This window comes from Scyliorhinus canicula, chromosome 10 (genome assembly GCF_902713615.1).
Source record: "Scyliorhinus canicula chromosome 10, sScyCan1.1, whole genome shotgun sequence".
NCBI lineage: Eukaryota > Metazoa > Chordata > Chondrichthyes > Carcharhiniformes > Scyliorhinidae > Scyliorhinus > Scyliorhinus canicula.
The window spans coordinates 24,266,529-24,281,147 of NC_052155.1; the positions used below are offsets into that span (position 1 = coordinate 24,266,529).

The window sequence follows — 14,619 nt, forward strand, 5'->3', positions numbered from 1 at the left end:
CTGGGAGATTCCCTTGCCGCCAATTTTATTTAATATTTCCCTGGACATATTAATGTGTTCTTCAGATGAAGATGGAGATGGTGTAATGATGATAAAGGATCCTCAAAAATGTTTTGCCACATCTTTGGCCTTAGTTAATGACATTGCCCCGTTGAATGATGCAGTTGCTGGTATGAAAGAAAATCTAAACATTTTCGAGAAATTTTGGAAGGCGACAGGATTGGGAATAAACACAAAAAAGACTGTGGGGTTTTATATGGAATCAAAATATAAAACATTTATGCAATAATAAGAGGGCGTGGAAGATGAATGGTGTGAATCTTAATTACATCGAGCTAATCAACCGAAATCGAGTCCTTCTGACATTTTTTTTCTTTGTTCTTTCCTCAGATGAGGGCATTGCTGACAGCCAGCATTTGTTACTCATTTGTTGCCCTTGAACTGAACAGCTTGCTTGGATGGTTCAAAGGGCAGTTGGGAGTCAACCACATTGGTGTGGATCTGGAGTCACTTGTAGGCCAGAGAAGGTCAGCACAGCAGATTTCCTTCCCTAAAGGACATTAGTGAACCGGAATTGGTTTTTACAACCATCAATGATAGTTTGATGGCCGCCATTATTAAGACTGGCTTTATATTCCAGATTTATTAATTGATTTTAAATTTCACCAGCTGCTGTGGTGGGATCTGAACCCACGGCCTGGATTCTCCGTCGCGAGTGCGCCCCGCTACCGCTGCGAGCGAGGACGGCAAATTTGGCACTCAGCCAAATCTTCGGAAAATCCTGCTGCCGTGAATGGAAGGCGAATCCCACCCCACGCCTCCAGAGCATTCTCCTGGGATTGCTAGTCGAGTGATATTTACCCCTACACCACTCCGTTAAGAGTGAAAATGCCAAAGAATCATCAATCTGAAATCAAACTTGCTAAATGAAGTTCGACAGGTAATTAATCTGCAAAAAGCAATCTCTAATGAGCACAAGAAAATTCCGTGGCCAAAACGTCAATCCTTCTCGGAAAGGAGGAGGCTCAGAGTGAGTTGCTCCAAGCTTCTCCCAAACACCCAAAAACAAAATTAGCAAAAGCCAAGGATTAAATTTTCCAAGTGTAGTTTAGTCAAGGAATAGAATTCTTGACCTTCCCCTCATCCAACAAGAAATGGCCTGTGACCTGAAAAGTACCAAGCAGACATGAAAATATTTAGGAAACTTCCCACATTCATACAGGCGGGGAACCTGCTGCGATTTATGTCTAATCTATCAAAATAGAAATCAGTAACAGAATGCTTGTTCTTGGGGTCTGGAACAACATTTCGGTTCTTTCAGTAACTCCCTGCGTGAAAGCATGTCTTCCCCTTGCAATCAGGTTTCCTGTTCGTTTATTGAATTTAACGTTCCAGAGACTGTAAAAAAGAGGATTTCCACGCTCCCTCTTGGGTACAGAAGTGATGATCCCATCTTCTGCAGGTGGCAGCTTCCAACATCCACCCCAGGGTTGGCGGCAAACTCAGGCTATGCGAAAAATCGACAGAACTGAGCTCTGCCTAATATTGCAATCTGCTGCATTCCAGCTGTGTCTATTTTCAGGAGAATGCCGGGTCTGACGGATACATAAGATTGACCCTAAATCAAACACTCGGGCCTGGTATATTTCCGATTTGTGTAATGGAGCTAGTAGACAGACAGGGACCAGTGGCTGATTGAAACAAAGTTCGTTGAGTAAAAATCCAAGATATCTCTTTGGGGAAACTTGACCGACAGGCCGCTGATCCAGCCCAGCCTGCTTCACATCATACCAGTGAGCCAGAGACGTGTCTGGAAAAGCACAGCAGTCAGTGACCTGGAGAAGCAGTCGTCAGAACAGGCAGGAGGGAGGGGATAGAAGAGCAGGATAAACAGGCAATCGCAACAGAAATCACAATCAGAATCGCAAAATTCCTACAGTGCAGGAGGCCATTCGGCCCATCAAATCTGCACCGACCCTCCGAAACAGGACTCTACTTCGGCCCACGCCCCAACATCACACCTAACCTGCCTTTGGACGTTAAGGGGAAATTTAGCATGGCCAATCCACCAAACCTGCACATCTTTGCACTGTGGGAGGAAACTGGAGCACCCGGAGGAAACCCACGCCGACACGGGGAGAAGGTACAAACTCCACACAGTGACCCAAGGCTGGAACCTGGGTCCCTGGTGTTGTGAGGCAGCAGCGCTAATTGCTGTGCCACTGTGACGCCCACAATGCCTACTCCGAGCTGTGTAATAGTGCAAGCTTCGTATGAGTGGAATGTTCTGTGTGCGGCCGTATGAGCAGATTAGCATTGCCAATTAAAGCATGTTTTGTCCTATTTCCTCACAGAGGACAGCAAAGTCCTTTTTTTCCTTAAAGAATTGGAGGACAGCCAAAGCCTGACTTCACCTCAGGTCACACCTCCCATCTGTCTGCTCTGAAATTGGATGGAAAGATCTGATTGTTACTTACTGCACGGGTGTCCTTGGATTTTCACTTCATCGATGGCGATGTACTCAGGCTGACCTGACGTAACTGCTTCAAATATAACCTACAATAAACAAAAACACTTTTTCAACAAATCTCAGTGAACTGTGGAACTTTCAAATATGTCACCGTGCATTCAAAATTCCCCACAGCCATTCGGAAAAATCAAATCCGCACATTCCAGTATCGACATTTATATGCAGGGCGCTCTGCACCTCTAACACAGTGTTTGTCAAACTTTTCTTTCCCGGGACCCATTTTTACCAACCAGCCATCCTTCGGGATCGACATCGGCTGACCTTCGTGGCCCACGCCAGCCGACCTTTGCTACCCATGCCGGCCGACCTTCGGGACTTACCTTTAATGTGACAGGTGAGCCTGCCTGGTCCTCACAACCTCACTTGCTTTGTTATTCAATGTTACATTTTTGATGATTATTTCAGCTGGTGATTTAAGATTGTTGAAAAAAATACAAATGTTTGTCCCTAAACTCGCCATGTGTAGTCTTCAAATGTCTTTGAGGTTTTGAGGACTTTGGGGTTGGATTCTCCGCCCCGCCGCACCACTTTTCTGCCCCGGCCCGCCACGGGATTCTCCGTTACGCCGGGCAGTCAATGGTTTCCCATTGTGGGGCAGCCCCACGCCGTCGGGAAACCCCGGGCCCCGGCAAAACAGAGAATCACCCCGCCGGAGAATCCCACCCTTAAACTTTCATTTGCTAGTGCTTCTCTTCATATAACACACATGAGTTTTGAATCCAGATTTGCAATGGCACAATTAATAAACCTCAAATAAGCATCTTTATGCTGATTTGTTCCTGTTTTCAGCTTCTTCTTCATGGATTATTCACCAAAGGCCCCGGAGTTCACACCAGCTGCAAAATGGAGGAATCTCTCTAGTGCTCAGAACACGTGACATCAGCGAGACGTGCTCTCTGCTGCCGCTTCAGGCGGGAGGACTCCGCCATTTGATGAAAAAAACTGGCCGTCGACAGTAAGCTGACGTCAGGAGAAGGCGGTCCACCCTGCTGGGCTCCGGGCCTGCGCACTGCATGATGCGGCACGCATGCGCGGGATGGCTGGCAAAAGTTTGTCATGGCCGCCATTTTAAAAAGCCGGTTGGGGCCGTTGGGCATTCCTCCTGCGGTCAGAATGCCACGACCGACCCTCCCAAAACCTGCCCGCGACCCTGAGTTTGAAAACCCCTGCTCTAACATACCTTTCTACTGCACTGTTGGGATATTGTGACCAGATTTTTATCTTTCACACCGGGAGATCTTCCTTCCCCGCCCCCTCCCAGTCTTTCCTCACATTCCCCCCGAGCCCCGCAACTAGACCCACACACTCACTATGCCTCCCCGAAACCTCATTGTTTACACATCTTTTGATTTCCTGGGGGCAGCCACCACAGGACACACCCTCATAACTTGAATAAGCATCAACAGTAGGAATTGCAGCCAATCAAATTACTTCATAAGCATGTGCACCCTCTGGGATCAATGTTGAGTGATGTGCGGTATATTGAAAAAAAAAATCATTCATTCAAATTAGTGAAATGACAGTTACCTGCTCGCTGCCCCGAATATGTACAAACTTAAATTACAGAGTCAAAATTGAATGCAGTACATATGCCATTCAGTGACACCTCCGCAATTCAGTCAACCTCACCCACACTTCGTAGATGCGTTAACAATTACCTGATCGATTGAAACAACACATATGTTCCGACTTGTATACTACCTCATAAATCTTATTTTTCATACCTCGAATGTCTTCAACGTGCAAAGCCACCAGGATTGCTCAGCGTCATCACCACCCAATCACTCCTGGGTGAACAGGGTAAGTGTAGGTTCGCGTTCAGCTGTGACTTCTCCGTGGTTAATAAAGTACGGCCACCGTAGTCCCAGATGGCAATAGGCTGCTTTCCCCTTTAACGGGAGGAGGTGGCTGGTGGTGTTTAACCTGAAGATCACCCCCACCTCAGGTTGAGAAGGAGGGACTTTGTAAATAGCCTCGGCCGGCATGGGAATAGCCGGTGTGGAAATGGAACCCGTGCTGTTGACCTTGCTTTGCATCATAAACCAGCTGTGCCCCCCCGCCCCCCCCCCCCCCCTCCATTAGGTAACTGACCAGCGCCCACCCGAGAAGGTCCATGTGAGTGTGGAACCAGAGGGCACCTAGCACTAGATGCAATGGACATTAATCTGACTTTGCGCGATGGTGTAAAGTGGGGGCCTTCAACGGAAGTGAAATCCTGGAAAGATGTAAAACTGGCTGCTGATTCGCTACCGCCCATTCTACACTATCGCACAAGATCAGAACTAGTCCCTTCAAATGAGCTGGGGAGAGAATTGGCTGAAAGAAACACCTCCAGCAAATGTGACCTTTCACCTGGAAACAATTATTCCTTGATCATGAGTGGATGTAGTTTATCTATATCTACTCTGTCTTACTTGTTAATATTTTGAACACTTTGATCAGATCACCCCTCAACCTTCTAAATTCTAGCGAAAACAGGTCTAATTTGATTAATCTTTCCTCGTGACTCAACCCCTGCAATCCAGGTATCATTTTTGTAAACCTACATTGCACTCCCTCCAAGGCCAAAATATCCTTCCTCAGGTGTGGTGCCCAGAGCTGCACACAGTACTCCAAGTGGGGTCCAACCTGGGTTTTGTCAATCTGCAGCATAACGTCTGTGTCTTTATATTCCAATCCTCCAGCTATAAAGGCTAGCATTCCATTCGCCTTTTTGATTCTTTTCTGCACTTCTTTGTGGCATTTTAAAGATCTATGCACCTGAATCCCCAAGTCTCTTTGGACATCCACTGTACCTAACCTCTTCCCATTTAGAAAATACTCTGCTCTATACTTTTTTGGTCCAAAATTGATAACCTCACCCTTGCTTACATTAAATTCCATTTGCTATAATTTTGCCCATTCACCTAGTCTCGCAATATCTTCTTGCAATTTTCTACTATCATCTATCTAAGCTGCCTACAATGCTACCTAACTTTGTATTATCCGCAAATTTGGATATGTGACTTTCTGCACCATTATTCAAGTCATTAATGAATAGTGTGAATATTTGAGGCCCAAACACAGATCCCTGTGGTACACCACTAGTCACCTCCTGACAATTAGAGTAATTACCCATTATCCCCACTCTGTCACCTGCCACTCATCCAATTACCTAACCATGTCAATAATTTGCCCTCAGCTCCGTGGGCTTCCACCTTAGTTAACAGTCTCCTGGGTGGGACTTTATCAAATGCCTTCTTGAAGTCCATATAAATGACATCCATAGACATTCCCCTGTCCACTACCTTAGCCATTTCTTCAAAAAATTCAGTAACATTAGTCAGAGATGGCCTTCCCTTTACGAATCAATGCTGGCTCTCCCTGATCAACCAAAAGTTTTCAAGATTTTTGGTTACCCCATCCCTGATTATAAACTCCAACAATTTCCCAACCACAGATGTTAGGCTAACTGGTCTGTAATTCCCTGGTGCCCCCCTTTCACCCTTCTATTTTTTTCTATAAATTTAGAGTACACAATTCATTTTTTTCCAATTAAGGGGCAATTTAGCATGGCCAATCCACCTACACTGCACATCTTTGGGTTGTGGGGGTGAGACCCACGCAGGCACGGGGAGAATGTGAAAACTCCACACGGACAGTGACCCAGAGCCAGGATCGAACCTGGGACCTCGGCGTCGTGAGGCAGCAGTGCTAACCAGTGCGCCACCGTGCCGCACTTTCCCTTTCACCCCTCTTAAAAAGTGAAGTGACATGTGCAATTTTCCAATCCAGAGGGGCTACTCCTGAATCGAGGCTACTCTGGAAGGTTATAGTTAGGGGCATTTACAATGTCCTCCCCTCCTTCCTTTAACACCCTCGGACGCAAACTGTCAGGTCCTGGGGATTTGTCACTCTTTAGTTCCATTAATTTACTAATTAGAGGGGCAGCACGGTGGTACAGTGGCTAGTACAGCTGCCTCACGGCGCCGAGGTCCCAGGTTCAATCCCGCCCCTGGGTCATTGTCCGTGTGGAGTTTACACATTCTTCCCATGTTTGCATGGGTTTTGCCTCAACAACCCAAAGATGTGCAGGGTAGGTGGATTGGCCACGCTAAATTGCCCCTTAATTGGAAAAAGTTAATTGGGCATTCTAAATTTATATTTTAAAAAATCCTAGTTAGTGATGCCGCACTTGCGTTAATTGTATTAAATCTCTGTCCTATAATTACATAGAATTGGGCAACACGGTGGCACAGTGGTTAGCATTGCTGCCTGCGGCGCTGAGGACCTGGGTTCGAATCCCGGCCCTGGGTCACTGTCCGTGAGGAGTTTGCACATTCTTCCCGTGTCTGTGTGGGTTTCACCCCCACAACCCAAAAAGATGTGCAGGATAGGTGGATTGGCCTCGCTAAATTGCCCCTTAATTGGAAAAAATAATTGGGTACTCTAAATTTATTAATAAAAAATAATTACATAGAATTTACAGTGCAGAAGGAGGCCATTCGGCCCATCGAGTCTGCACCGGCTCTTGGAAAGAGCACTCTACCCCCTACCCAAGGTCAACACCTCCACCCTATCCCCATAACTGAGTAACCCCACCCAACACTAAGGGCAATTTTGGACACTAAGGGCAATTTATCATGGCCAATCCACCTAACCCGCACATCTTTGGACTGTGGGAGGAAACCGGAGCACCCGGAGGAAACCCACGCACACACGGGGAGGATGTGCAGACTCCGCACAGACAGTGACCCAAGCAGGAATCGAACCTGGGTCCCTGGAGCTGTGAAGCGATTGTGCTATCCACAATGCTACCATGCTGCCCTATCAACTATTATTTTTTTGTGACTTTCAGCAAGTTATCCTCCTTTTCAACTATAAATACTGAGGCAAAGTAATTGTTGAACATGTCTGCCATTTCCCCATTATCACTGACAATGGCTGGATTCTCCGATTCCCGAGCCGCATGTTTCTTGGCAACGCGCCGCTCACTGTTGGCGGGAATTTATACTCCCGCCGAATGTCAATGGGATTCCCCATTGAAGCCACCTCACGCCGCTGGGAAACCCGCGGGGCCGGGATACAGTGCCAGCGGGAAAAGTGAATCACAACGGCTGGGGAATTCCGCCAATATCTCAATTTTCAGCTTTTCGTGGGCCTTCATTGCTCTTGACTGCCCGCTTTCCTTTTATATAACTATAACATCTATTCTTACAGTAGGGGAGTGGATTCGTGGAGTTGTCCATACAGAGAGCTAGTATGGACACAGCAGGCTGAATGGCCTCCTCCGAGTAATAACTGTGATGTTCCATGATTGTACGAGCTATTCATCTTTCACTCCATTAGTTTACACATTGTGAGGAGTTACACACCAGATCAGTAAAACAAACTTTTAAAACCCCCCAAATCCCCATCCATTAATGAAGCTCTCATTTGTTTCAGACCATTTAGGTTGCCTTAAATTGCGATCCACCCTAAAATCAGGATCAGCAGGTGTCCAGTTGTATTGTTTGATTGCAAATTTGGCCCTGCCAAGTGCTGTAAATGGGTAGCAAGTTGCAAATTGCCCCCATGGTCTTCCACAGTAAAAATAAGCAGGTCAAAATTAGAGACGAGGAGAGCATTTAAGAAGCTGGTTTTGCCAAAAGCTGGCTGTTTAATGAAAGCAGGTTAACATTTCAAACCGGTGTTCCACAGAGCACGTCCACTGAGACTGGTGCAGCTGATAAAGGACTTAGAGTAAATGAGCCTGAGGCCTTCTTTCTTATCTCTATGGTTCAGCAATAGGTAGCTGATATCAAACAGAATTCTGGGCTGACTATAATAGGCTGCATAACTCGCCATTTCTCAACTTTATTACCTTGGTGAGGAACATAACTTCAGAAGATGGTACAGCACCTGCTAAAGAGGACATTTTACCTTTAGGCATCCAGTTTAATTAACCTGCAGGTCGTTCTGGCATTGCAATTAACAAAGCTAGGCTCTGTATGAATCTCATTTTAAGTTCAAGGAAATTGCCAAGTTTGAGGGGAAAAGTGAGAGCGCTGAATCATTGCTGCCGACTTCTCTTTAATAACTCAACGCTCAACATAGAGACTGCAAGCAATTGACATTTCTCCCAGCACTGTTGGAAGGAGAGATAATTTGTAAATGCGGCGCATGCCCTTCTTCCTTGAAAAATCAATGTGAAGATTGTGACCTCCTTCTCTCCGCTGGGGTTGGGATCGAGGTTCATGCTTAAATCTGTGTGACAAATACTGTAAGTCGCTTCCTCATTTGTAGGAGTGCAAATCAGGTGGAATTGCGCAATGGCGGGGGAATGCAGTCTCCCAAACTGAGAACTTCGCCCAATGTGACATCAACAGAATTTACAATATGAGCAATTAATAAACACAACAGTCAATACATTAGACATTTTGGAGGGCGGTGATTTCTGTGTGGTTGTTGGCTAACCTGCGGCATCTACTTTTTCACGTTGACTGCAACCTCTGGTGTTTTTCGTGTAGTTTGGATGTTGTCCACAATTATCTCAACCGGAATAACGTCGTGTTTTCAGGTTGACTGACTGTTGAAGTGTCCTCAACTGGGGTTCTATCTCCCACAGTTATTTCTGGTATTGTCAGGTTGTTAGGAATATCTAGGTCTCCACTTGCCACAGTTTGCTGTAGGGTCTTGGTTGACTCTGCCTCTCTCAATCTAGTCTAGTTACTAAATGTTGATCAGCATGTCTCCTCCAAATTACATTATCCCGAGGTTAAACAGTGTCGTAGACCGGTCTTATCTGTGCTAAGATAATGGCAAGTATCCACTTTTCACTGGTGGTACAGTTCCTTGCCAATACTTCCTGGCCTTTCTAAAAAACATGATGTTTACCCCTGTTCTCACGTCGCAAAACTTGACTGTTTCCTCTCAACAATTTGTTTTGTCTTAGATGACATCAGCAGAGCAAACGCTGTTTGTAACTGATTTTTTACCATGAGTAATGGTGGAGAACTTCAGTTGTCGAATGTGTTGTATTCCTGTAAATCATCAGGAATTGGCTTAGTCGTTTTGACAATGATCCTTACTCATGAGTTTCCTTCCACTTGATTGTCTGAACAATCAGCCAGCCCATTTGTGGCAGGATGATAAGGAGCGTATCGGATGTGTTGGATTCCATTCTCCTTTAGATAATTTGTGAATTTTTGCAAAATGAACTGTGGCTCTTTGTCGCTAAAAGGTTGTTCAGGGTAACTGAATCTTTCCAAAATCTCACTGGGTCTTTCTATTGTGCTCTCAGAGGGCGCAGTCTTCATAATGACGACTTCAGGCCATTTTGAGTGTGCGTCTGCCACGATAAAAAACATTTGCCCTTCGAATGGACTGGCATCATCTCCATGTACTCTCTGCCATGTCCTTCTGGCCATTCTCATTGATGTCATGGCGGGAGTGGCAACAGGTTTTGAACCTTTGCAGTTCATTCCATTTCAAACTTTCATTCGCACTGCTGAGCGTGGTACATCCAGGATAGATCTGAGCTGGAGTCGGGTGGAGCTGGCATTTTGCGGGCGTTGGAGTTCTTCGACTTCGCTCAAGCTGAGTTTCCAGCCTTTTCAGTTCTTTGACACCAATGAAACTGCTGCCCCAGTGTCCATCTCCATTTTCACCGGTTGTCCGTCCAATAAAGAAGAGACCCAGTAATGGATCGTAGTGCCCGCAATGGCCAGCACGATCAATGATAGTTCATCATCTGACTGTGACTCTGGTCCTTTTTCGCTCATTTTTTGTATCACGTGGATCCTTTTCCTTCAATTCGGTTTTCTATTTGATACACTTGGTTCTTGTTTTTTGTAGTTCTTGTTTGGAACTTGTTTCTTTTTCCACAATTCCTGCATTTGCATCTTTGCACCAGCAGTCTGCTGCTGAGTGACCCGTTTTTGCACATCAGTGGCAATTTCAAACCTATGTCTGCGATCAAGTCTCAGATGGCAGTTTAAGGATTTTAATGATCGAATTGAATTGCTGGGCTTCCTTATCTGCTCATTCCATAGAGATCGTGATTTCTAAAGCCTTTTTTAGCTTTAAGTTGCTTTGTGTTGATAGCCTTTTTTGGATAGATTCACATCTTAATCGGCACACTAGTCTGTCTCTAATGGTGTCGTTCTAGACAGCTCCAAATTTGCAGTATTCAGCTCATTTTTATAAGTAGCTACGAATTGAGTGGCTGATTCACTTTCTCGTTGGTTATGTTGATGGAACCTGAACTACTCAGCAATGAGCGAAGGTTCAGGGGAAAAATGGCCCTGCAATATTTCCACAATATCATCGTAGGTTTTTGAGCCTGGTTTTTCTGGTGCATCAAACTTCGCAGGCGGCCAAAGGTTTTCCCCCGCATTCTACTCAGGTAAGTTGGGACTTCAATATCTGCCACTAGTTTGTTCACTTAGACAAATCTTTCAGTACGTGAGCTTCACCGCTCTGTGTCTTCATCATATGGTCCCATGGCACCATTGTTTCTTGCCACTTTTACTATGGAAAGGGCTTGGGGAAGCATGATATTTAGCACTCCCTCGCTTCTTATGAGCTCAGCCTTTCGATTTTGGAACTCACCCAGCTCGAAAATATTGTTGCAGGGTACTTTGCTACTCACAACAGAGGGAGCAGTGTTCCAGGACTTTCCGGGCAGAGCATGTGGCAAGCTTATTTTCAATCTTGTTTCCTCCGAAATCTGTGTTTAAATTTAGTTTCCTTCGATGCTGTTATTCGGGATCCCTCCAGTGCCAGCTTTGGTGTCGCACTGTTTTTATCTTATTAACCCTTTTTGGATGTCTGCGCACAGATCGAAGATTTTCTGGGGGATTTTTCCAGCAGTCTGCAAGCGTGGCTCCAGTTGTCACCAGTTATCTTTGTGGTATTTTTAAAAGGTAGACTTGCAAATAAACAAGGGGCTGGATTCTCCGTCCCGCCGCGCCAGATTTCTGATGCGGAATGCGGGTGGGATGCTCCGTTTTGCCGGAGCAATGGCTGGCCAATGGGGTTTCCCATTGTGGGCACGCCCGTCGGGAAACCCCCGGGCTGCCGGCAAAACGAGCATCCCGACGACGGAGAATCCAGCCCAAGAACTTTATTGGAAAGGTGTTTCCCCAACAGGAAGTAAATATAGACTGTCCGTTTGCCCTTGCAAACGGCCAATAATGTCATCAATACATCACGTGACTGAAGTCTTAAAGCGGCCTTATTCCCGCTAGGAACAAACACAAATGCACAACAAATGAATTTGTTTGAGCACGAAGGAGAAAAACTTTGGCAGTACATCCTTTCATCAACCTCTCCAATGACCAACTACCTCCCTCCCAGTTTACTAGAAGGGCTCATGTTGATGCACATCATGCGAGGATGGGTTTTAGACCTAGTTATGATGCCCCCTGCAGCCAAATCACAGTACTGATTGAACTACATCCACAGAAAGAGTCAAAGAGGGGAGAAGATGAGACAACTGGCAAGACAAAAAAATGTTTTATAGTAGAATAGAGTTTAATCAGTATGCTTTCTGATTATCTACCAACCATTTCCATTATAATGACCAGAGGCCATGCTGTGATTGGTAATTACCATGAAAATCAGAGCTACCCAATCAGAACATGTTCTGACACAAAAAATTTAAGATGTCAAGGAAGAGTATTGTTAGAAAAATGCTTTAAACTTGCTTGCTGATTGGTGTGGGATTCAGTTTAAAATTTTCCTAAATTACATCTCACCCTGAAGAACTCTCTCCGCAACCAAAAGCAGAAGACATGAATGCAGATTAGAATGGAACACCTAATGCGGTCCAAAATCCTGGGTGCGGATATGAGCATATTTTATAATGTTGTCCGAAGTAGTAAAGTTCTGCTTAACGTCAAAGGGTAGGACAATGCTGGGCGGCATGGTGGCACAATGGTTAGCACTGCTGTCTCACTGCGCAGAGGATCCGGGTTCGATCCCGGCCCCGGGTTCGATCCCGGCCCCGGGTCACTGTCCGTCTGGAGTTTGCACATTCTCCCAGTGTCTGCGTGGGTCTCACCCCTACAACCCAATGATGTGCAGGGTAGGTGGATTGACCGTGCTAAATTGTCCCTTAATTGGAAAAAAGTAATTGGGTACTTTAAATTTTTTTTAAAAGGGTAGGACAATGCTAAATACCGGAAACAATTAACTTCGCATCAAAAAGATGTGCATGCATGCGCAAATACATGTACACACGCAAATACAACCCCATACATGAACTCACATCATGTATGCACAAACACACACCATACATAGACAAACACAAACACATACGCAAGGACTCACACGCAAATGTACATACACATACACAAGTTCATGCAGACAGACAGACAGACACAAACACACATCACACATACACAAAACACACACGCATACACACACAAAAGGACATCACCATCCTCCTTTCTCGCAGGAGAATTGAGTCATCACATTGCTGCAATGTACATATAGTGAGAAAATTAGGCCCTCAGACAGCAAGTAACTAATTGTGATATTCTGTAGCTGCCTATGAATGATCGAGGATTAGAATTTTCATTCACTGACTGTAAATGTGACAGCATGTGAGAGACAAGCTTTCTGTACACTTTCCAAACCTGTGACCTTTACCACCTAAAAGAAGAAAGGCAACAGATGGGTGAACAGCACGACCTGCAAATTTCCCTCCAAGTCACTCACCACCCTGACTTTGGGAATATACCGGCCGTTCCTTCACTGTCGCTGGGTCAGAATCCCGGAATTCCCTTCCTAACAGCACTGTGGATGTACCTACATCACAGGGACTGCAGGGGTTCAAGAAGGTGGCTCACCACCACCTCCCAAGGGCAATGATGGACCGGTCATAATTGCTGGCCTCTCCAGCGATGTTCACATCCCGTGAAAGAATTAAAATAAACTCCAGCCTTTACTCCTGACCATCTCTTTGTAAATATTCCAGAAACAAGCAGACAAGAGGTCAGAGATTGCTAAATGAAAAACTGGTTTCAAATGATTGATATGCACACATTAATTGACCTGTTGGCAGTCATAGGTTTTTAAAAATTAATTTATGGGATGGGTGCGTCTCTAGCTGGGCCATTGCCCTTGAGAAGGTGGTGGCGAGCTGCTTTCTTGAACCGCTGCGGTCGCTGGGGTGTAAGTACACCCACTGTGCTGTCAGGGAGGGATTCCAGGATTTTGACCCAGCGATAGTGAAGGAACGGCAATGTATTGCCAAGTCAGGGTGGTGAGTGACTTGGGCGGGGGTGGGGGGGAGCGGAATCTACCGGGTGGTGGTGCTGCTTTTGTCCTTCCAGATGCTAGCAGTCGTGGGTTCGGAAGGTGCTGCCTCAGGAGACTTGCTGAGTTGGCGCAGTGTATCTTGCGAATGGTACACACGGCTGTTACCGTGCTTCGGTGGTGAAGGGAATGATTGTTTGTGGAAGGGGTGCCAATCAAGTGGGTTGCGTTTTCCTGGGTGTGGATGGGAAATCTAAAATCCCATCCACAGGCGCTGGAGGCTCAGACAGAAAAAAATGAGAACAAAAAAAGCACATTCCCCAGTATAATCAGACAGAGAGCATGCTGCCATTGGCTCTGAAAGGAAAAAGAAAGTTTCAACAGAGTATCAGATGCAGTAATTCTGGTGGCTGGGAAATTGTTTTATTATGAAGCTCACTGCTGGAAATTAAGTCACTTTACATAATGGTGGCCAGTTGAAATCTCTGGGCCTCTGCCTAATGCCATGTGCACTGTAGTGAAAGCATTTACAGCTGGTTCATTGCAGAATCATTCAGGTTTTAGTAATTAAATACAAGCTGTGACTACTCAGTGTGGAACCATGGAACCTCTTGCAGTTATATTCTGCCTGCATGCAATAAGACAGAGCTATGCGTTCCCATAGATCAGATCTAAGCTCTAAGATGGGCAGCACGGTAGCATGGTGGTTAGCATCAATGCTTCACAGCTCCAGGGTCCAAGGTTCGATTCCCGGCTGGGTCACTGTCTGTGCGGCGTCTGCACGTCCTCCCCGTGTGTGCGTGGGTTTCCTCCGGGTGCTCCGGTTTCCTCCCACAGTCCAAAGATGTGCGGGTTAGGTGGATTGG

The 14,619-nt window shown here is 45.8% G+C and overlaps 1 protein-coding gene across 9 annotated transcripts in view; it reads right to left on the bottom strand.

Moving 5' to 3' along the window:
- LOC119972279 (receptor-type tyrosine-protein phosphatase mu-like) overlaps window positions 1-14,619 on the bottom strand; it is a 985,231-nt gene that overhangs the window by 611,643 nt on the left and 358,969 nt on the right. For all 9 annotated transcript variants that reach the window (XM_038808716.1, XM_038808713.1, XM_038808721.1 and 6 more), the window contains exon 4: window positions 2,478-2,556. In XM_038808716.1, coding sequence (XP_038664644.1) covers window positions 2,478-2,556 — 79 coding nt within the window. The remainder of the gene's footprint in view (window positions 1-2,477; window positions 2,557-14,619) is intronic.